The following is a 24,244-nucleotide window of genomic DNA, read 5'->3' as shown; positions in this document are numbered from 1 at the left end:
TCCCCCAGATGCTGAGTTCAAGTAGGACCAGCCCAGAACCATGACCGTCCTTGCTGTGCTGAGTCATCCTCTTTTGGAGGGTCCCACTCCCCCCTCCCAGCTGACACACTCTGACCTGCCCAGAACAGTGCAACTGCTTTGGGTGCTCGGACCAGTTCTGCCCCCCCGTGTGTGTTGGGACCATGGATGTCCCTGAAGTGGGGTGCAATGGGACCACTCATAACCCCAGTGTAGGACCAGTCATGTCTCTCATGTGGGGTGCAGTAGGACAAGTCGTGACCCCAGCACAGGGACTGGGAGTCAGGGCAGTGCCCAGCGAGGGCAGAGGGAGCAGCTGGCATAGCCCCATAAAGCCACCAGAGCTTCGATTTTATATGGCAATAAAAGGTAAAGTAAGCTATAAAGCATGACAGCAGGTCCTGGTGTGCCGAGCAGGGGGGGCACAGAGGGATGGTCAGCCTCCAGCTCCCTGGGACATCCCAGCAGGGCAAGGGCGAGCGGGTCCCCAGGCGTCCCCCGGTCAGGGACACTCCCAGTGCTGTTGACAGGGCCAGCATTACAGCCCATGCATTAAAGCTGCTGCTTTGGGTTGTTGTTGTTGTTTTAATGGTTTTATTGGGCGATGCTGGGCCGGGCCTTGCAGGCCTTAATGAAGGAGATTGATGGCTTAATCGCCTGTAGCCATTACGGGGTAATTGAATGGTTGTGTACATATGATCCGACCGTCAATGCCGACGTGGCTCGCAAGCGAAACGCCTGGAGCAGACTGGGGGACACAGCCCCTCCTGCATCCCTGATGGAGACAGCATGGGGGGAGCAGAGCCCATGGCCTTGGAGACTCTCATTCCTGGGGTCCTTGCTGTGTCGGTGTTCCTGGAGGTCTCCATGTCCATCCAGTGGCACCAGGTTACCCCAACTCACCTCCATCTGGCTCAGCTCCCAACCTGGGTTCCAGGGCACCATAACCAGGTGCTTTAATGAGGTTTTTAATTACCAGGTCTCATCTATAGGGATGAACAGCAGTGGGGGAGTGGAGGTGGGAGCATGGGGGTTCAGCATGAATGGCAGCCCCAAACCATGGTCACCACTGACCACCCTCCCTGTGGAAACCACTGAGGAGCAAACCCAGCAGAGCCAGAGCTGAGTCCCCACACTGAGGTGTGAGTCAAACTACTCATTTTGTGTGTGACAACCAGGTGTTTTACAGTATTTGCTACCTGTGATCATCCATCAAAGCAATCGATAGCGTTCCTGCAGAGTTTTATTAATGATCTTGTCACGGGGCTGGTGCGGGGTGCCCGGGGTTGTCGAGAATGATAGATCATTAAGAGCTTTTGCTGCTATTTATTCTCCAGTGACCTTGTCTTTCTCCATTGTTGCTTGCTTAAGAGTTATGAATGCAAGACATGATAATTTGATATTGATCTATTTGGTAAGTTAAAAAATTTACTGCATCGTTGATGTTTTAACAAAGGATCTGCTCGGTCCCTCCCGCAGGCTGGGACGAGCTGCCTGTGCTCGGCTCCACATGTGTGTCCGTGTGCCGGAGCGCTGAGCCCGTGGTGTGGGACAGGGAGGGGTGGCTGGTGAGCTCTGGGTGTCCCCAGTGTTCCCATCGCAATTCCTTCTGAGCCTGAAATACCAAAAGTCAGGCCCTGGCAGATGCTCCTGTGGGCTGGGTGCTGGGATGGATGGAGCAGGCGCATGACTGGACCACTGTGCAGGTGGTGCAGGGTAGGATGGAGGGGCTGCAGAGGAGGAAGCCTGTTCCTGTCCATATCCCCTTCTCCTTTTCCCATCTGCTGTCATGTCCCTGTCCCATCCCTGCTCGCTATGCCCAGTGCCTGCCAGCTGTCCCCTCCGTGTTCTGCCAGGTTTTTGGGGCTCCACTGACCCTAGCAAAGGTATCCCTGTAATTACTTGTGCTCTCTGTTCCTCTTGCCCTTTCTGTTGCTTCCAGTGCCCCACCAGCTGATGGGGAAAGCTGGCGCTCCCTGTTAGCCCCTCAGCACTGGACAGGATTGGACCAGCATCCCGTTGCCTCCCCAGTGCAGTGGGATGGATCTGTTGGCTGGGGACCTGCAGGGCACGGCTGCCAACCCCCACTGGCATTACTTATCCCTCAGGGCTGACAGCTCCCATGTGAAGTCAAACAGGGACAAAATTCCAGGTATAAAGGTGGGGTTTATCAGTAGTGCCTGTCCTCCACGTAATCGATGACCTTCAGATGTGGGCACTGGTGTCACACACACACACACACAATTTAATTCATGCTGCATCTGCTCCAGGGTGCCTGTGACATCCCTCTTGGCTCTGACCCCACCCCAGCCCACTAGGGCATTCACTCCTTGCCCCACTGTGGCCACAGCCCAAAACCCAAGCCTGGTCATGCTGTTCCTCCCCATCTCCCTGGGGTCTCTGCACATTATTTATTGTTTCATGGCTCTTTCATCACATTGATGTCCCTGCAAGCCCCTGGCAGCCATCCCTGCCCCTTCCCGCTTTCCTGCTCCATTGTGGGATGGGTTACATCCATCAAGTGCACTAGGAGAACGTGTGGGTAGACGTATTGGGTTGGACAGCACAGTCAGTATTTATGAGTGATTTTGTATTTATTCTTCATTTTTGCTGGGAAATCCTTCCCTGTAAGGCTGGTGAGGCCCTGGCACAGGTTGCCCAAAGAATCTGTGGCTGCCCCATCCCTGGAAGTGTCCAAGGCCAGGTTAGACAGGGCTTGGAGCAACCTGGTCCAGTGGAAGGTGCCCCTGCCCGTGGCAGGGGCTGGAATGAGATGAGCTTAAGGTCCCTTCCAATTTAAACCATTCCATGATTCTGTGATTCCTGCAAAGGGCTCTCATACAAGGAAACCCTAACTCCGGAGCTCTGGCTCAGCTTGGCCAGGTGGGATAAATAAATCCTACTTTTATTGGATATTATTCATGGACCAAGCTGCGGCGAGCCCAGATCTGCTACTGCTGATCCCTGCAGCACCTCTTTGGAGGCAAAATGGTTGTGGATCAGGGCCAAGCACCCCTGGGGTCCCAGCCCTGGCCCTGGGGCCAGGAATCAGGCTGAGTAGAAGCGCTGCAGAAGCTCCTTCTTGTTCACTTTCCCCATCTGGTTTCGCGGGATCTCCTCCACCACGATCAGCTCTGTTGGGATGGTGTATGGAGCCATGGTCTCCCTGGAACACAGTTCAGTCCATTACAGCCACCTGGGACCAGCACAGGCTGAGCTGTCCTGGGAGCACCCACAGCCCTCAGCACCCTGATCAGCCCCACCTGGGACCCCCACCCATACCCCAAGAGCCCACTTAGCTCTCAGTCCCTCTAAGAGATGCTGATTGTTTCCAGCCTGTCTCTGCAGGGAGCAGCTCATCCCTTGGGGATCGCCTGGGGATGTAGGGCTTGTTTCCAGTCCTCTTTGCCCTTGTCTACTGGGAGAGCTCTGTTCCCCCGCCACAGCTCATCCCTGGTCCTATTCTTCTCCTGCCTGTGCTCTCTGGTGGCACCTGGACCCAGCTCACCACTTGCTGTGTTTTGGACTGGAGATGGACCCTGTTACTGACACCTGGCTCCACCTGACATCTCCAGCTCATCCATGAAGGTCACTCTTGGCTTCCCACTCCCTGCCCTTTGGGAGTAGCTGCCTGTGCTGCTAAGCCTGCCATGGGACATCCCAAAGCACCCACCCACCCCTCAGGAGGGGGCATAGAGACCCTTCAAATGGTGAGGTGGACTCAGTGACCCTTCCTGTTAGAGACAGGGACAATGCGCAGCAGAGTGGCGGATGCTGGACCCCACGTGTTCCTGGTGCCAGTCCCTGAGAACTGAGACTGCAGGTGAGTCGCCTCCCCAGGAGTGTGCAGGTGACTTGTCAATGATCACAGCCCACGGGGGCCTTCCTGCTGCAGGGAGAGGTTTGAGCACTGAGCATCATTCCCTTTGCAGAGCACGGAGGGGGGTCTCCCCTGCCTTCTGCTGCCCGTGTGTCACCAACCTGGGGCTGTGCCCGGCCCCAGCAGTGTCCTGGCACTGACTCTAATTCGAGATGCCAAGTCTGCTGAGCCCTTCAGCCCTCGCCTGGCCTCCTCCCCCCGCTGCCACCAGCACCCGGCCATATGGATCCGCTAACTCGGGATGGCGCCTGTCGCCGGGAAGCGCCATCGGAGTGAAAGCCGCAAAATGAATCACTCTGAAGAGGGACATGTGTCTCCTGCCAGGGAGCGCAAGAAAAGGGGCCAAGTGAATGTAAGTGACATAAAAAATAAAGGGGATAGACAGGGTGAGAGGGAGAGGCGGGAGAGGGCTGGAGTGGTGCCTGGAGCCAGTGCTGGGCAGGGAGCACAGCCCAGGCGGGTGGCCAGACCCTCGGGGGGCTCTGGTTTCAAGGGCAGAAGAGCAACATTTCTGTCACAGAGCTGGGGACAGTGATGGGAAGAGACGTGCAGGGAACACTCTGGGAGGGGGGCAGGTAGGGAAGTACATGGGGGGCTGAGTGCAGCCCCCTGCCCTGCACCAGTGACACCCAGAGCAACATCTGGGGGATCCGCAAGGCCACAGGTGAGGGATGAAGGGATCTGCTGGGGTCACCAATGTCACTGCCAGAAGGATAAGGGATGAGCAGGCACTACGCAGCATGGTGAGCACCTCTCATAAGAGGAAAGGCTGAGAAGGTTGGGATTGTTCAGCCTGGAAAAGAGGAGGCTTCAGGGTGACCTAATTGTGGCCTTCCAGTACCTGAAGTGAGCCAAGAGTTGGAGAGAGACTATTTATGAGGGCCTGGAGTAAAAGGATGAGGAGAATGGCTTCCCACTGACAGATGGTTAGATGGGATATTGGGAAGGAATTCTTCCCTGTCAGGGTGGTGAGGCCTTGGCACAGGTTGCCCAGAGAAGCTGTGGCTGCCCCATCCCTGGAGGTGTTCCAGGCCAGGTTGGAGCAACCTGGTCCAGTGGAAGGTGCCCCTGCCCATGGCAGGGGGTGGAACTGGATAGGCTTTAAGGTCTCTTCCCACCCAAAGAGGGTGGGTGATTCTGCGACACGTCCCTGATGAGGACATTGCTAGCTCTGCCCCTGCTTTCCCTGTGTCCCCCACTGTTCATCTCCCTGTGGCATCTTACCTGGCCCAGTCCTTCAGGTCCTTCACTGAGAGCATCTCACCCTTGCGCAGCTGCACGACAGCACTGACCCGCTGCCCCCACACCATGTCCGGGGGCCCGATCACAGCCACGTCTGCAGGGAGAGCAGGAGCTGGAGTGAGAAACCTGAGCAGCTTTCTGGGGTCCAGGTGGGTAGAAGGGGGGTTCAGGTGTCAGCAGCAGCGGTGTGTGGGGAGGAAAATGCCACAGGATGTCAGCACAGGAAAACACCGTGGACCTTTGTGCTGACACAAGAACAGAGCTTTTTACCACGGAAAAGGCAGGAAGCCCCACGGCTTGAGCAATTTAGAGTCAACAGGGAGGAAGATGATGTACAGAGTGGTGTGGAGCTGGGGGTGCCTTCTGTCCCCTCGTACAGGGTCACGCACGAGGGCAGGACAGATCTAATTATAGTCTCATTTCCAAAATGAGATGGGAGCTGCTGCTGACTCAGCACATGGCCACAGGCTTTGGCCCCGGGAGAGAAGTAACAGCGGGATTTAGACACTTTGCTCAGACCAGCCTTTCCTGTGGGAGGGCTGTGAGTGAGCTCCAGGCAGGAGCCCTTGGGAGCTTCATGCACCCACTGATCCAGGGCTGTGTTCCCACACTCCATCCTTCCCAGCACGGCACAGGGATAGGGCAGAGCAGTACCTGTGATGTGGGGGTGCGTGAGCAGGTGACGCTCCACCTCCAGGGCGCTGATTTTGAACCCTCCGTTTTTGATGATGTCCACTGAGGTGCGGCCCCTGATCCAGTACACGCCGTCCTTGTACACTGCTGTGTCTCCTGGAAAGAAAACCTCTCCTTGCTCCACTCCTTCCCTCTGACTCCTTTCGTCCAGCCCCTCAGAATGCCACTTTGCAGCATTCCCAGCCTAGATACCATAAAATGTGCCAGCAGTGGTGCAGTTTTCCAAACCTTATTCCCAGCTCACCTCTGGCACGCTCCAGAGTTTACACGTGATGCTGCAAAGGCAGCAAATGCCCAGAGATTTACAGTGTCACAGCAATGAAGCATCAGGATCAGACCTGAAATCCAGGCTGCTCCCCAAAAGAGCTGTGTCCCTGCTCATCTGGCACATGCCAAAATGCTGAGCAACTCAGCTGAGCCAGGGAATGATTAATTGTTCCTGTATTTGCCTGCCCCTTGGCACTGTGTGGATGATGAAAGCTGTCTGGAATATTTTGAAGTTGAGGGAGAGTTTGAAACTGGGACTCTCGCAGCGGGAAGGAACTCGTGGCTGCTGGGATGAACTGCCTCCTGCACCCAGACTGCTGTGGTGTGTGACTGACAGAGCATGGGAGAGGGAACATTAATTAAATGGTGGCACTGGGAGAGCAAAGAGCTGTGAGCTTTCAGCCAGGAGATCAGGAGCTGCTTATTCACACAGAAAAGATGGGGAGAGGAGAAGGAATTCTGCCCTGGATCAGTGACACGCAGTTCCCATGTTGCTCTTCGGGATCTAAGTACAGGAAAACGGCCCCTTTTGCATTTTCTCTGCTCTGATGGGGTGAATGACCCCTGGGACAGGGTCATGGTTGAGTCCCTGAGACAGACCTGGATGGGGGAAGTTTTCTCTGCTCCAGGGTGTCCTGATGTGAAAACCAAAGGGCTCTGTGCCTGCCTGGATGACTTGCTTCTCTTAATTCTCCTTACACTGAGAAAGGATGGAATTCTTATCCCTGTGTGTCCTTGAGCCTCTGGGGAGGTGTCAGCCACACTGGTCTCTCTGGAGCCTGTTTGCAAAACAAACTGCCAGGGCAGAGCCTGTCACTGGGACCTTGTGTCTGTCCCACTCCTGTGCAGCCACCCCATTTCCCCAGGAGGAGCACAGGCAGGATCTGTTCACACTTGCCCATGGAGCCATGTCCCACGCATAAAAATGTTACTGCCAACTGCAAAACATCCTTTTTGGAGGAGGTGTGCTCCCTAACCTCTCCTCTTCCTGATGGTCTCCATACAACAAGGGAGAGGAGGAAGAATCCTCACTTCTCCCCTTCCATCCCCTGTGCTCCCCACACAGATCCCTCCATCCTGTTAGCAGCACATCGTGGTGGAGGAATGAGCCACATTATTATTGTAACTATTGTGAGCTTCTGGGACGAGCTCTGTAATTCCCCTGTCTCTTCCTTTCCGCCTCCTCTCTCCTGCGAGCCCAGTGCCAGGGCCTGGCTGTCACTTCCCGCGCTGACAGGTCGGAGCACGCTCCAGGGGACCGCCATCCACGAGGACAGCCACATTACCCTCTGCCCTGCACCATCTGCTCCCAGCCCAGCACATCAGGCAGCCTGTGCAGTGGCACATCCAGCATTCTCTGTTTCCCAGGCCAGCGGGAAATTCCCAGGCTGAGGAGACCTGTTAAAACACTGCTGACTTTTCTTAAAGGCTCTTCCCCACATGCTGCAGGTAAAGTCTGAGAGTCACTTCCAAAGCTGGCACTGCCCCAAGGGCCCACAGCAGAAGCTGTGTCCGTATTTTGGGGGGTCCTGATGTGAGCTCCTGTGCCTCACGAGCCCACCCAGCCTCTGCAAGCAGCCCTGTGGCTGGTGTTGTACTCCATCCATCCCATCTGCTCCAGCTTTTCCTGCTCCATCAGGCTGTTGCGTCCTACAGGATGCAGACCATGGTGCCCTTGCCCAGCATGGTCAACAGAGGTGACGGGGGGATTCTGAGCAGGGAATGGAGCTCTCTGCCCATGAGATAGCACCATTTTCCCAACCACATTCCTGCCTATCTTCCTTTCCAGCCGGCTTCCAGGTGTCTCCAGGGAGTACCCAGTGCACCGGCACAGGGACAGGAGGGATGCGATGGACGGAGTTCATCCAACAGTGGGGTCTGCACCTGTGTGATCCTGCTCCTGCCCTTCCTGTCTCTGGAGCTCCCAGTCCTGCTCTAGTTTCAGCAAGACTGATGTCGGGCATCAGCTGGGGGATGCTGGACTCCAGTAATGCCTCACTCCCTCTCCATCCTCAGCCTTTCCCTCCTCCACCCTCCAGTACAGGGATCACCACAGCACACAAGAGCAGGGTCAGGACACCATGCCCGTGCTCAGATTCCTCCTGCTGCTTGGAGCCACAACCAGCACTTCCCTCCTCGCAGCCAGCTGTGCAGGGAAGGGAATTTTGGCTGATGAGAAGATGACGGTGTCTGACACCCCACCTCTGCCTGCCTGGGCCACTTCCAACTGGCTCCTTTCATCCCACAAAGCCGCCGGCAGCAGAACTCCGTGGCAAGTGGCTCCATGTCAGAGCTGCATCAAGGCCGTGGGATTATTGTTTCCCTGACAGCAGCCGTCACTGCTACCTTTGGATCTGTTTCAAGATGCTCAGTGGGCATCTGTTCTGTGAAATGTTAAAGGCTCTGCTGAGCTGCATATTGAACAGGCTGCCCTTTGCTGGAGTTTCAGGCAATTATATATATATTTATATACACAAAATCATAGAATCATGGAATGGTTTGGGTGGGAAGGGACCATAAGCTCATCTCGTCCCACCCCCTGCCATGGTCAGGGACACCTTCCACTATCCCAGGTTGCTCCAAGCCCCGTCCAACCTGGCCTTGGACACTTGCAGGGATGGGGCAGCCACAGCTTCTCTGGGCAGCCTGTGCCAGGGCCTCAGCACTCACACAGGGAGATGCAGAAGGAGATGTGCAATGGAGACCAACATTTCCCAAGTCAAACCGCAAAGATTTCTGCAATGAGGTTCTTCAAGTTGCAAAATCCTCCTTCCAAGGACAAAAGGGCCCTTGTGACTCTGCCATGATGGGCTGTATTTTGAGCACCTCCTTCAGAGAGTGGAGAGAGCTACCAGTGACCAACACGCTGCCAGAGCTGCTTCACAGGACAGAGGAAACAAGAGCCTCTTTGCTCCTTGAGCTGAACTACAGGATCAAACCCTCCCTTAGAGCTCCTGTGCCAACACCCTCGCCCATGGGGCAGCTTGTTCCTGGCAAACACCGGCACAATTCCCACATCAAAGGTGTCCTGAGCAAATATTTGAACCATTTATTAACCAAAAGAACACTTTGGCTGGAGAACTGAAATGCTGAGTGGCTCCAGAGAGCTCTGAGATAGCTGAAATATGCATTAAAAAAAAGACTTTTCATGTAAACCATGAGGAACAGTGACTTCAACCTGCTCTAGATGGAGATCTGGGAATGTCTTAGGATCTGCTGGAAAAACTAAATGAACAGGTGTAGTGCTGCCCTTGACATGGGTCTGGCACATGGGTCTGGCACATTAATCCAAGACCTCAGCCCTACACATGGCTGCTGAGGAGAGGTTGGCACCCCAGGAGGAGCCCATCCCAGGCACACTGTCCCTGCTCCCCAGGGACAGATGTTACTCGGAAACCTGGAAGACTGTTTGGTAACACGTGTCACCAGCTTTGTGGCAGTGACAGAGTGGCAGCAACGTGCGAGCCGAGATCTGGTGCACGGAGCTGACCTGGGAACAACGCGTCGCCGCGCTGATCTGCAAACTGTCACACAGCCTTTCCTGGCTTCTGGGAGGTGTTTCCCCATCCCACATTGTTTATACACCTATTCCTTTGTGTTTGGAGCTCCCAGAAGGGACATGGCAGGTGTTTCCCAGGCAGCTCCACCCCAGCAGATGGGAGGCAGGACAATGTGGACACCTGAGGATCCGCGCTCCAAGGTTTGCAAACCAAAGCCACATAGTCCAACACCTTGAGCACAGCCCAGCCCAGGAGCATCAATCCCAGTGGATTTGGCTGTTTGCAGCTGCAATGTGACAGACTCCCTCAGGACCTTCCCGGCTGTGTTGCTGGGCAGACCCAGCACTGGGAACACTCAGCACAGCAGTTCGTGTGCGCATCAGCGGCAGGGAAAAGCAGCAGGAAAGAGATGCCAGTGCCACGGATTTGGGTCCAACCTCAGGCACAGCCTTTTGCTGGGTCTCACTCAGGCACTGGGAGCATGGTGAGGACAGTCTGGGCTCAGACCAGCACCAGTCATCACTTAAAAAATGAAGATAGAACCAGGGCGTGCATGAACACTGTGTTGGAAGAACAGAGGAGGCATTGGAAGTACACTGGGGGCATTGGAAACAGCACCAGGTACAAATGTGGAGTCAGAGAGGAAAGCTTGGCTTTGTAAGTTATCAAACCTCATCCAGCTGCAGGATGTGGCCTCTGAAGGACCAGACCGCTGGGACACTCACAGCTCCATCCCCCCAGGACACCTCACAGGATCTCTGGATGTCTCCTCACTCCTGTCATAACTCCAACAGACCAAGTACTGCACAGCAGAAAATACCAAGAAACAGCAAAATTCGCCTTCGAAAGGGAAATTAATTTGTTGATTATTTCACCCTCCTGCTCCAGAGGCTGTTAATGTTCTCCTCAGGAGCTCCAGGGGCCGGAGTGGTGCTGGGGATGCTGGTGGGCTCTTCCCTGCCAGCAGCAGGATGTGGTTTGAGCACTTTCAAATATTAATTAGACCTTTTGCTGCTAATGAATCACTCCTGATTTTTGCAAAGTCTTGGCTTTCAAATACTCCATGCAGAGCTCAGCCCAGTTCTCCTCAGAGAGTGGGAATGGAGAGCAGAAATGTCTCACAGCCACTTTTCGAGGTGACTCTGACCTACAGGGACACAGAGGAGACCTGTATGGCAGCTCCTTTGGGGACGGTCACCCCGTGCCACCCATAGACAGGGCAGGGGACAGCCAGCAGAGTTCCTTCAGATCACACAGTGCACCTTGCTCTTTTGGGAGCCTTTAAGGTTTTTTTTCCCCAAAATCCAGGAGGAATTCCCTGCTGTCAGCTGTTCTCCTGCCATGATGATCCCTCATTTCCACAGAGAAGAGCTGGAGCAAGGTGCTCACCCTCCTGCATTCCTCTGCACCTGAAATTGCTCACCAAGCCAGTGTGTCAGGGGAACTGTGTCAGGGGGACCAGCAGGCTCCCAGCTGGAAAACCCCTGGGAAGCTTGAAGGGAGGCAGTCAGAATAATCAGTCTTTGCCCTTCTCTGGTGCCTTTCAGACAAGGATCTCCAAGCACACTGATCCAGAGGCTAATTAGGCAGAAATGGGAACAGCTGGTGGGATGCGAACGGCCTCAGTGGGATGAGAAGTGGCCTTGCACACCACGGAGCAGTGGGCAGGAGGTTCTGCATCTCTGCTCTACCCTGGGATTAACTCCTGCCTGTCTCCTGTTTCCCTAAAATGGTTATTGATGCTCCTGGTCCGTCCCAGGCTGAAGCAGAGCTCACCCTCTGGCAAAGAGACACACCTCAGTGATTAAAATGATTTATTTTTCAGGCAGGATTGCTCCAACAGCCTGGGCAGGTGATGAAAAGCCTGAGCCCTGATCCTGATCCTCACCACTTCGGAGAGCAGAGCCAAAATCCGGGAGCTCAAACCCCATTTGCCTGGTGAGGGTTTTGTGGGAGTGAGTCTCCAACCCCAGCTGGATTGGGGCACATAAGGGCCCAGTCGGGGCTTGTGATGGTCACCTTGACCACTCAAAGGCAGCTGTGGGGCCACAGCTGGCAGGCAGGTCCTCCTCCATCCTCCTGAGGATCAGGTCCAGGAGCAGACCACAGAAATGCTCCTTGCCAAGCTTTGGAATCCCCCTGCAGCCATTAGCTCCATGTGCCCATCACGTCTCTCAAGTGCTTTCAAGTTTCCCTGCTCTTTCCAGGGCAGTTCAGCATCTCACCACCCTCCTAAATCAATGGAAACTAATTTTTGCAGGTAACAGACACAGTGGGGCTGGGAAGCTGCTGAGTGTGGCTCAGCAGTGACATTCCTGTGGTCACTCTGCCTCTCTTCCCATCCCTGTGCAGCACAAGCTCCCTGTGCAGCTCCCAACCCAAGCCCAACGCTCAAAGAAATGGTTTCTTCCCATTCCCAGAGGCTCCTCTGCTGGAGAAAAGCCATGTGGGGTGGATAAATGATTATAAAGTGCTAAAGGCTGTTCATAGGAATTAGATAATCCGTCCCCTCTGTGGCCAAGTGCCGATCGGGATGGGCTGAGGGATGGGCAGCTGAGCGATGCGTCTCCGTTACAGTTTTCAGCCTTTCCCTCCCCCCATGCCATGAAACTGCATCCATAGATCCCCCATCTGCTCACATACATCACACACTTCACTCCAGTTTATTAGCTGGAATAAATCATAAATATTTCATTATATATCAACGATGCTCGACTCCGGGAAGGCGCAATCCATCACCTCGACATTCCTTGCGACCCGCTGCCATGCAATAAGCTTTCCAGTCTATTAAACAAGATTGATACAGTGTGCTGGGATGGACTAGGGGAATTTATTTATGGAGCACTGGGAGAGGGAGGGCACTGAACGTGTGGTGCCACACAGGCAAATTGGGGCTGCTCCCATTAGCCCTGGGGCAGCCCAACCACAAAGCCCTGGAGCTGCAGGAGACTGAGTCCTCCTTTGAGTGTGCCGTGGGAATGTGCTGCTAATAGAAGACAGGAAACCAGGGAATTGTTTAGGTTGGAAAGACCCTTAAGACCATCGAGTCCAACCATTCCCTCAGTGCTGCCAAGGCCACCAACGAACCATGTCCCAGGTGTCACATCCACATGGCTTTTAAATCCTTCCAGGGATGGGGACTCCACCACCGCACTGGATAACCTGTGCCAGGCTTGGACAAGCCTTTCGGTGAAGAAATTTTCCCAATGTTCCAACCTAAACCTTCCCTGGTGCAACTTTAGGCCATTTTCTCTTGTTCTGTTGCTTGTCCCTTGGGAGAAAAGATAGGAGTAGATGCTGCAGCAAAGCAGGGCCCAGCTGAAGCTGCATGCTGGCTCCAACACGGACCTTCCAGACTGTTCTCATCACTCACCATCACTATGAGTAACTCTCTGGTTGAAAACTGGGCTTTCAACCACTGAGGAGTTACCAGCACCTGATGGACACTTGTGAAGATGCAACACAGAGCAATCCAGAGTCTCTCCTGCACTGCTGGGATTGATTGGAGGCATCCATGCTCCTGAGGGGGACTGACACCTCCTCAGCAGCGATGATGTATGTGTACATATCTATTTAATGAAATGCTAAATGATAGGCTGAATAACAGCCCAACTTTACCTTGATTTATTACATGGAAGTGAGGAACGTTTGTACCTGCTCTCAGCCATCTTGGCTACGAGCAGAGGTCACAAGCACTAATTGTAGCTAATTAACGGTAATTAGACTTGTGGAAGTCTGGATTTTGGCTCCTTGTGTCGGCGTGTGTCCCAGCTCCCACGGGTCACCTGCCCAAAGACTCCTCTCCTCTTCCCCTTCACCCCCATCCACTTCAACATTTCAGCACCCACATTCCCTGAAACCAGGCTGCAATCCCAGCCTTGCTTCCCACTTCCTTCCCCACTGCTGCCTCGTGTCCCCAAATGCTTCAGCAGGGAAAGGTGGCAGGAAAACCCTGCGGTCCTCCAGCAGCCTGTCAGCACCAAATTTAATCATAGAATCGTGGAATATCCTAAGTCAAAAGGACTCCACAAGGATCATTGAGTCCAACTCCTGATCAGGGAGTTAGCTCCTCACTGGAGCGAACCTCTGATTTTATCCTTTCTGCAGGTTATTGGATCCTCTGTGAGTTACAAGGGGACCTGAGAAAGTTCCTGTTAATCCCAATCCATCTGAAATCTTGAACTCCTGCTAGTTCACACCTTTTCCACCCTGCACAGACTATGACAGTGAGACCTGTCAGGCTCCCAAAGTCCAACTTGCTGCTGCCTTTGGAGTGTGTCACAGCCATGGAGAGGCTCTTTTGGGGCTTCTCGAGTCCACCTACCCTCACCTGGTCACTTGGACCAGCAAATGCCTTCCCTGGGCTCATGGAAGGCACTGCCCAAAAATAATGGGGCTGCTCCAAAACTCTGCTCCCGCTGTGGTGCTTTGAGGGCTCTGTGTGTGCCATGATCATTAATAAAGCATCAAAGGCTCCTGAGGGGGAGACTTTGAAACTTCCTCAAAAAAACACATGTATATTAATACCACACCAATTATTCATGAGGAAACCATCTCCCCAGCAGCTCCCAGGGCTGCTGCTCAATCCGTGGGTCCAGAATAAAGCCCTTCCCCATGTCCCAGCCCTGCCCAGCAGAGCCACTGGCACTGGGAGAAGGGCTGGCACAACACTCCTCGATCCAGCTGCTATCCTGGCACCGGCAGCTCTTGCTGGCAGCAGCACTACAATCCTCTGCCAAAATCCTCCAGTGGGGCCTGGGAGTGGGAGGGAGGAGAGGGTTCAGCAGCTGCACCCTGAGATATACCCCTGAGCTTGGAACTGGCAGGTGAGCTCAGCATGGAGCTGCTGCTCTGCATGCAGGTTCCATCTGGGGTCCACAATACAAGGACATGGAGCTGTTGGAGTGAGTCCAGAGGAGACCACAGAGATGCTCCGAGGGCTGGAGATCCTCTGCACTGGAGACAGGCTGGGAGAACTGGGGGTGTTCACCTGGAGAAGAGACCTTAGAGCCCCTTCCAGTATCTAAAGGGGCTTCAAGAGAGCTGGAGAGGGACTTTGGACAAGGACCTGGAGGGACAGAACAAGGGGGAATGGCTTCCCACTGAAAATGGGGAGATTTGGGTGGGATTTTGGGAAGAAATTCCTCCCTGTGAGGGTGGTGAAGGGCTGGAATGGAATTCCCACAGTAGCTGTGGCTGCCTCATCCCTGGAAGTGTTCAAGGCCAGGTTGGACAGGGCGTGGAGCAAACTGGGCTAGTGGAAGGTGTCCCTGCCCATGGCAGGGGATGGAACGAGGTGAGATTTAAGGTCCCTTTGAACCCAAACCATTCTGAGATTTTATGAAGCCCCATCCCAGAGTCTCCTCCAGGTCCAGAGCAAGCTCTGCCTCACTCTCCTGGAAGGGAAGTGCCCTTCCTGCTCTGGTCTGGAGAACTCCTGCTCTCTAGACACGGGCTGTGCAGGAATCAAGGATGGAGGATCCAGAGTCAGGGTTATCCCCAGGATGGCACTGGCTGCTCCCACGCCTCCCCCCAAAACAACAATAGGTGTCTGCAATTTGTGGCTGTCACACTTTGCAGGCCACTGGCCACCGAGGCAGAGCAAGATTTTGCTGCTGTTACAGAATTCTCCCCGTGTGAAATCTGGAGGTAATTTAATGGCTCACGAGAAAGGAAATAAATCTATTAGAAGGGAATCGCTGTTTGTTTACGCACCTTGCCACGAACAGCCCCGGGAGCGGCGGCGGCAGCAGGTGGATGTGCAGCACCATTTATTTACATAATAAAATTGCCAAGTAGATTTGTAGCTCAGGGGCATCCTCGGCTCTCCCTGTGCTCCCTGATTCCCATCAGCACTAATGCACGTGCTGTGTGCTCAGCAAGGGGGGGACAAACCCTCCAACTGCCCTCATGACTGCTGCTGAGGGATGGAGGGATGCAGATGCCTCTGTGTGTTGGGTCCTTGCTCTGGATTTGGACAGGGAGTGGGAATTGCACCATGCTTTGCAGTCCTTTCCACCTATCCATATGAAGCTGAGTCAGGGGAGGGTTAGAATGGAGATTAGAAAAAGGTTCTTCCCCCAGGGGGTGGTCAGGCACTGACCAGGCTTCCCAGGGCAGTGGTCACGGCCTCAAGGCTGCCAGAGCTCAAAGAGCATTTGGACAACACTCTCAGGGCCATGGTGGGTGTCCTGTGCAGGGCCAGGAGTTGGACTGGATGATCCATGTGGGTTCCCTACAACTCAGGAGATTCTTGATTGATCAGTGAGAGGCACTGGGTCTGCTGAGAGCTGTCTGCTCCCAGGAGAAAAGGGTTAAACAACTGACTCCCCACTCTCAAAACTTCTCCAGAGAGCCCTGGAGCATCCAGCACGAGGAAAAAAGAAAATCAGAATAAAAAAAGTGCCCCAGCCTGGAATGAATTCCTGTCATGTTCTGTAACAGGGAACTTTGTATTCCAGAGGCAGCAGCGCTGAGCCTGCTGTCAGAGCCACGCTGGGAGAAAGGGCAAAACCCTGCCGAGATGAAAGAATGGGAAGCACTGGAACAGCCTCCCCTGGCATTTACACCTGGAAAAAAAATAAATCACTCAAGGGCATCTCACAAAGAGCTGGGCTAATAAGGCACTGCTCCCCATGCTGGGTGGTTGCACCAGCAGAGCAGGAGATGGAGGGGTGCCAGGAATGCTGGCAGCATCTCCAGGTACCTGGGACGTGAAAGCAGCAGGTAAGACAAGTGTAATTCAAGCCAGTAACCCTGAGCTGTGCTCTCCCCCACTCTGCTTCCAGCCAGGGGACAGGGGGATTGGGGACCTGCTGCTGGGCAGCCCAGGAGTGCAGCTACCTCTTGTCTTGGCTGATCTATCAGTGATTCCTTCCCTTCATTTGTATTTTCCAAAGGTTCCTCAAATTTATTGCACCTCTCAGGCAGGGTGAGAAGTCACAGTGATGCTCGCTGACCATCTTGGCTTGTCTGCACATCGTATTTCCATTGCCATCCAAATTCCCCCTCCACAACCCTGATCTGGCCACTGTGAGTGGGCTCATTTCACCACATGAAACCTTTCCCTGCTCCCAAGAGGACTTTTCTCCTTCTCCAAGTACAGGGAAGAAGGCAAGACAGCATTTAGCCATTGCCCTTCTGTGTCACTGTCGGGCACCACAACTGCACACAGAACCCCCCTGGGGGTGCAAAGGGTTGGTGTGAGGTTGGTGTAATGGTGGTGCAGGGCTGGCAGGGTGCTGACAGCTTCAACCCCACTGATGAGCAGAGACAGCAGCATCAGCTTCACCTGCAGACACTTCAGGGCGCTTGGAAAGCCCCACCCACTGCAACCCATCCAAATCTCACCCCTTCTACTACCCACTGCAAGTCAGGCTTCCCAGCATGTCCCACTGGGCAGCAGGTGTTGGCTACCAAATACAAAGGCCCATCTCTGTACTGTTGTTTTGGGCCTCAAGGGTTGCTGCAGATGGTCCCTGCTCCAGCCTTGGCGTTGGACACCCTTATGTGACATATGCCAGCAAAGTCCTCGGTGCTGGTGTCCAGCCAGGAGAGGACAGCACCAAATGGAAACTCAGCCTTGGCCAAGTCTGGCAGCACCTCATGTCCTGCCTGCCCTTGGCAGAGGTGCTGCTCCTCAGCTTTATCTCATTTCTTCATCTCAGTATGACCAGGAGCCTCTCCAAGCCCCGAGAGCTGAAGGATATGAGCAGATGAAGCCTCCCCTGGCTGCACGTCCCGCTCCAAGGGGGCCACACTGCTCTGATGGAAAACAGCGGATAAACCAGGCAAACCTTTGAAGGTTTCTGCAAACCAGGCAGCCAAGACTTTGTAGGTTCACTCCTCATTAGCAGGAGCTCATGGGTGACTGATATGACACAAGTAGGCTGAGCAGGAACCCCCCCCCTTCCTCAGCCCAAATTACCGCAGATGGGTTTGCCCAGAGGAGCAGCCAGAAAAGAAAATGGGTAAGTAAAAATGAAAAACATTTCTTTTTTTCACATTAGCATTTAAATATTTATGGAAATCCCTGCAGACAACGAGATGAAAAAGAAAACTCAAAGAGTAATAAATAAGTCAATGCTCCAAGGTGTGGCTGCACAGCTGAACGCGGCTGGTGGAGCTTTGAAGAGTGTGGTAACCAAAAATAATAATGGTGGTAATAAAAATATTAGAGCAAACCCCTCTGCTCTCTGCAGACCCTGAGATTGGCTGAGTTGGTTACAGTATGGTGCTAATAAGGCCAAGGTTGTGGGTTTGAGCCCCACATGGGTCATTCACTTAAGAGCTAGACTTGGTGATCCTTGTGGGTCCCTTCCAACTCAGAACATTCTATGATTCTGTGACCACTGAGGGATTGATCACACCTTAGCTAAAGAGAGCTCTTGTCCATGCAGTGACCTGTCCCAGGCTCTGGTGAGACAAATGATTAAATAAAGCAGGATAATGTTGGGAGAGTGTTGGCAGAGGCACTGGTGGGATGTGAAGACAGATTTCTGCCTTAAATTGTTTGCCTGAATATACAGAAGCCAATACTTTTGCTTACAGTACAATAGCATTAGTCGTGAGTAAATATGTTCTCAATTGTCTTGAGTGAAACCCAGAGGGAAAAGTAAAGAGCTTCTCAAAGGCAGAGACGTTCAGCTCATCTTCAAGCACTAATACCAGCCCAGGACCCAACAAAACCTCAGCACGAATTGGATCATGCCTGATAAAAGTGATCCCTCGCTCTTCCTTCCAGGAAGGAAGGAAACCAGGGCACTGGTTTGGGGGTTGAAATGAGATGATCTTTAAGGTCCCTTTCAACCCAAATCATTCTGTGATTCTATGAAACCAAAGGCAGAAGGAAGATCTATTTTCAACCAATTTCTTCCTGAGCTGGACACCTCTGGTGACAGGGAAGTGTCAGGACACCCACCATCACCACCCAAGGAAGGACAGGCACCACCTTCTACTCCACCACGTTGTTCCAAGCCCCGTCCAATCTGGCCCTGGACACTTCCAGGGATGGGGCAGCCACAGCTTTTCTGGGCAACCTGTGCCAGGGCCTCACCACCCTCACAGGGAAGATTTTCTTCCTAAATCCCTGGGATGAGATGGGAAGAACCACTCCCAGCAGTCAGGGGCTCATTCCAGCCTCTCTGCCTTCAGGCTGCGAGAGCAGCGCTGTCATAGCACAGCTTGAGAGGTGAAAGTAGAGTGAGAGAAAAGAGCCTGGACTTTGGAGGTGCAGGTGCCTGCTGTTCCCACCGGCTCTCAGCTGGGGAGCAATTGCTCCATGCCTCTGGAAATCAGACTCAGTGTAGCAGAGGCTCTCAAAGAAGTAAAGGGTTGGCATCCGAGATGTTTGATATGACGAGAGTAGAGCTTCGGAGAGTAAACAAAATCTGTGCCAAAAGCTGCTCTCATTTACAGCTACAAAAATCCCAAGTCACTCTGAACTGCTGGAAACATCAGCTTCACGAGCAGTCAAGGAAATGGAATCACAGAATCAGGGAATAATGGAATGGTTTGGGTTAGAAGGGACCTTAAAACTCATCTCATTCCACCCTTCCATGTCCTGATGACCCCTAGAATTCCAGCTGTTGGGCAAACCTGGAAATATTGAATCCTCAAGGAGAAGGAATAAATACTGAGGCAGAAAGCAAAGTGTTTGAAGTGCGTAAGGAACATTTGGAGGCGATAAAGGCTGTTGTATCAGAAACCATTCCACCTTTATATTTTTATTTCTAGAAACAGCTCTTAAATGAGGGCTGGGTGGAGATGTGAGCCCAGCATACGGCTGGTCTGGTTTCTGCTCCTGCCCCATGGATATCCAGTTAGATATCCTTCCTACAGCAGCACATGGAGCTGTGTTTGGGGTCCACCTGGCATTTTCGGGGATGTTCTTTCACATCATTTATGGGAAGATGGGTCCAAGCTCTGAGCTGCTGACAAAGGAAGAGGTGAGTGCTGCCATCCTGCCTCACTCACAAGGTTATCTCTGACAGAGTCCACAAGAAGATCCTCCAGGGAGGAGCCCACGCTCCATCCGGTGGGATCACCACACCAGTAACTCACATCATTTCAACACATTACAATTAAGGAATCATTCCTTTAAAAATAGAATTTGCATTAGCTGGATTTGTGCCTAGGAAAGCCACTGCAAACAAACAGAAAACCTGCAGATTAGGATGCTAATTAGATGCATTTCTATTTATAATCTGCCTTGATCAGGCTCAAGTGTTTTCTCTTTCAGGTGTCTGTGCTCCACCCACGGATGTGAGCAATTTCCCTGGCAGGGAAACACCTGCTTGTCCCTGGGGACAGGCAAGTGCTGGGAAAGGCCTGCGCTGGAGGGATGGGGGTTCATCCTGCCCCTTCTCCTTGGGGAGCAGCCTCAGAGGAGGGATGGCTTGTGGCTGGCCAAGGATACCTGCCCAGGGCCTTTCCTACACCACATTTCCCTGTGCTGGAAAACAGCAGAAAGCTTTGCCTCTCCTATCAGAAGCGGTGGAATTCATGGAATTGTTAAAGTTGGGAAAGACCTTTAAGATTACTGAGTCCAACCATCAGCCCAGCACCACCACCATGGTCACCACTAACCATGTCCCCATGTGCCACATCCACAAATTTTTAGCACACATCCAGGGATGGTGAATCCACCACTACCCTGGGCAGCCTGTTTCAATGCTTTACACCCTTCCCATGAAGAAATTTTCCCAATATCCAACCTAAACTTCCCCTGGCACAGCTTGAGACCATTTCCTCTTATCCCGTCTGTTATTCCACCCTCCTGTCAGGGAGCTGTAGAGAATGAGGTCTCCACTGAGCCTCCTTTTCTCGAGGCTGAACATCCCCAGCTCCCTCAGGCACTGCTCATGCTTTGGTCTTGCTGGGGGTTGGACTTGATGACCTTGAGAGGTCCTTTCCAACCCTAACTATTCTATGATTCTATGGAATCTCAAAGAGCCAGCCTGGGAGTGGCAAGGATTTGCAGCTGGTGGCAGTTGTGGACTGGAGATCTCTGTCTGAAGAGGATGGACAGACACAAAGAGGTGCCTGGAACCAATCTGAGTCACTGGGATCCTTCCCTTGACTGGGAATTCACAGCTGCAACAAGAGCATGTTCCATTTCTGGAGCAAGCTGGGAATTCAGTGCTGAGTGAGATGTTCCCAGCTAAGCCAGGGCTTGGCCTTGGTGCCTGTGTTTGTAATAATACTGGAAAAACAACTTTTTTTTTTTAATCTTTTCCCTGGATCTCCTTTCACTGCAGAACATCCAGAAGGAATAAAGAGACACAAGATCCACCCTGTTCTCCCCCTAAAGCTTCCAACAAAGGTATATAGAAAGTGTTTTGGGCCATAGGATTTATTATGGGATTCTGGGGTGTCTGTGACCTGTGTAAAAGGGTCCAGCAAAAATTCAGTGACAAACCAATGTGAAAAACAGCTACGAAGGTTGTGGGGGTTTTTAAATGCAGCTTAAAGAAAGAAACTTAAAAGATATGAGTCATCATTTCGAAATGTGCATCAAACAAGTTAAATAACTCTTACTTTCTTAACAACATATTAATCAAAGTGCATTGATTCTTGAATCAGATTCCACTCCCACCAAGCTCTCTATCTTCCCCATCCTGATGCATGCATTAAGAGAGTTTTATTCTGACAGATACAATATAGCAATCAATAAAATCTTATTATATGGAGCAGAGATACATGGATTTGTTGCAGGATTTATGCACTACTTTCATACCCAGTGCTATTTCATGTCTCAGCTTTAACCTGTAATTGAAAATAAATCTCCCTGAATACACCAGATTCTAATTTTCTGGATGCATGGGCAAATGTGAATGGAAGCTGGCCTTCCCTCGGGGAGAAAGCTGCTCTTGGATCCCATCGCTGCCTGGTGCACTCCGCTGGACTGACAGATTCCTATGGGGAAAACACCCTGTGCAGGCAGGAAAACATGTGGGAAAACAGACAGTGCCTGGGCACAACACTTCTAAACCCTCTGTCCCCTTCCTCAAGACTCCAGAGCCACTTGCTGCCTCCTGGGCAGGGATAATACAATGTGACAGTGCCACAGCCTGAGCTGCACTGGCATCGAAACGCTCGGATGGATGGATGAATAAACATCAGGGAATGTGATGACCAGGGAGGCTGGTGGTTCTCTGCTTTCCTCCAGCTCGCAGGGTTTGATTTTGCTCATAGAATCATGGAATGGTTTGGGTGGGAAGGGACCTTAAAGCTCATCCAGTTTCACCCCCTGCCATGGGCAGAGACACCTTCCACTACACCAAGTTGCTCCAAGCCCTGTCCAACCTGGCCTCGGACACTTCCAGGGATGGGGCAGCCACAACTTCTCTGGGCAATCTGCGCCGGGGCCACACAATCCTCATCCTAAAAAGTTTCTTTCTTCCTTCTTTTCTTCTCTCCTTCCTGCTCAGCAGCACACAAGCGTGTTTGGAAGCTGCCTCTCACCTGGTAGGGCGGGCACAGCTGGGAGGGTCTGGCAGGGACAGGAGACAGACGGCCAGAGGCATCTTTCCTCTGGGCTCGTCTCGGTCCATGAGGGCTCGGTGCCACTTGGATGTATGACAGCAGGTGGAAACCCAGCAGTCTCCCTGGAAATGGCTGGAGGGGACTTTGATCTAAGCAGCTCTGTCAACAGCATTAATACAATAAAAATAATCAAATTCACTCAGATGGAAATGAGAGATGGAGGGATCAGCAGACAGCAGTGCAAATCCCAGGGAATAAAGAGGGCAGAGCAACAGCACATCCCCCCTGCAACACCAGGAGTTCAGAGGCTCTTCCAAGGAACCACAATCTTGAATTCATCAAAAAGTCACTGCTTTTCCCTTTTTTTCCTTTCCTTTTCTAGCTAGAGGCACAAAGGGGGTGGGTTTGCAGAGGGAGGGCTGCCCAACTTCCTGCACAGCACGAACACACCCAGAGGGAAAACAGGTCTGCAGTTGTTGCACTAAGCACCTGGTTTTCCCAAGATTTCCCTTGAAATGGAGTAGGGAGCTGCAGGAGCACATTGTGGGAGTGCTGGTGGCCAGACTCTGCATCGCTATTTTCTCCTCCTACCCTGGAGGGAGTGACCATCCTTAACATGAGGTTATTTTCCTGAGGAAGGCAGTTTAATGGGAGAAAAGGGGATTTTAATAAAGGAGCTGTCAGTCAGACAGGAAAATGACTGCTGCCATTAAGTGTTGGCTATTTTTTGTTTTGGATCCTCCACGTTCTGGAAAAAAGTTAACTCTGATCACATATCCAAAGGAGGGAATGAGCTCCGGTAACTCTTGGCTTTGTGTGTGTAACTGTGGGGATGGACACCCAGGTAGAGCCTCAAAATGATTATATTCAGCACACTGGGAACCCAAAGATAAGAAGGATGGGGAGCCACTGGAGCAGGTCCAGAGGAGGCCATGGAGGTGTTCTGGGGGCTGGAGAACCTCTGCTGGGGAGACAGGCTGGGAGAGCTGGGTGTCCAGCCTGGAGAAGAGAAGGCTCCAGGGAGATCTTAGAGCCCTTTCCAGTGCCTAAAGGGGCTCCAAGAGAGCTAAGGAGGAACTTTGGACAAGGGCCTGGAGGGACAGGATAAGGGGGAATGGCTTCCCACTGCCAGAGGGCAGGGTTAGATAATTCCATGACACCATGAAACTCCAGCCGTGGGGCCTTGGCCATCACCTGCAATCACCCCATCATCTGCTTTAGGTGACCTGTAGGTCACTGGTGGGGACACACTGCAGAGTCTGGCATGAGCAGAATGTTGGTATGGATTCAGAAATGGCACTGTTGGGGTTCTGGGAGCGCCATGTGCTGGTGTTCAGACTCACCTTTAAATCACCTCTATGACCTGGAAGTGGCAGATACAGCAGGTTACAGCCTGTAAGTGGCCAGGATTCACCTCTTTTGGATCCTGACAGTATGTCTTTGGCTCCAAAGTCACCCACCCCTGCTTAATAGGGGTATTTCAATCTCCAGATCCGGTTGCTATGATGGGACACAACCTCTTTTATTCCCTGAAGTGTTTTTTTTACCACCACAGGGACATTTGCCACCTCTGAGTGATCTCCAGAGGCTGCCAGTGCAGCAGGGACGAGCAGGGAAAGTAAGGGGCAATAGGGTTCATTCACAGAACTGCTGGTTAAATGAGGCTTGGGAAAAAAACAACCACATCGACCCAATATCCACGAGAGAGACGGAGCAAGCGGTAGGGAAGGGAATGAAAGGAAGGAAAGGCAGAGTGGGGGACGGGAAGGGGAGGGGAGTTCAAGCCTCCTGTCTGAGGGAGAGGGGACATCAGGGGGGTCACCTGGACAGGTGGGGCTTGGCCAAGCACCCCCTGATCCATCCTGAACCCCCCACTCCTGTCTCCACTCCCCTCCCTTATTTCCAGCCCTGAGCTTTGCTCAGTTAGCGAAAGGGTTAAGTTTAATTTATACTGATTTCTATTTAATATCATTCTCTCCCCGTAGGAGCCGGCAGCTGTGAGCTGATTGTAGTCCCTCATTATGCAGTCTGTATCACTAATGGCCTGTGACAAAGGCATGCCATCTTCCCGGCCTTACCCCCGAGAGCCAATTAAACACACATACTCCCTTCCTGTTTGCGGCGCATTACAATGAAATTAAACTGAATTTCAAAATCA

General features: G+C 52.7%; 1 protein-coding gene across 3 annotated transcripts in view; it reads right to left on the bottom strand.

Moving 5' to 3' along the window:
* Positions 1-2,888: 2,888 nt before the first annotated feature.
* Positions 2,889-24,244, bottom strand: part of ACSF3 (acyl-CoA synthetase family member 3) — a 56,974-nt gene continuing 35,618 nt past the window's right edge. For all 3 annotated transcript variants that reach the window (XM_017816285.1, XM_017816286.1, XM_017816284.1), the window contains exons 8-10: positions 5,795-5,929; positions 5,123-5,234; positions 2,889-3,184 (exon numbers count right to left, since the gene is read on the bottom strand). In XM_017816285.1, coding sequence (XP_017671774.1) covers positions 3,067-3,184; positions 5,123-5,234; positions 5,795-5,929 — 365 coding nt within the window. In that variant the 3' untranslated portion in view covers positions 2,889-3,066. The remainder of the gene's footprint in view (positions 3,185-5,122; positions 5,235-5,794; positions 5,930-24,244) is intronic.

Source organism: Lepidothrix coronata, unplaced genomic scaffold (assembly GCF_001604755.1).
Source record: "Lepidothrix coronata isolate B3197 unplaced genomic scaffold, Lepidothrix_coronata-1.0 Scaffold54, whole genome shotgun sequence".
In the NCBI taxonomy this organism is placed as follows: domain Eukaryota; kingdom Metazoa; phylum Chordata; class Aves; order Passeriformes; family Pipridae; genus Lepidothrix; species Lepidothrix coronata.
Note: the sequence above shows the minus strand (reverse complement) of the source record. Positions and strands in the feature narration are given on the sequence as shown.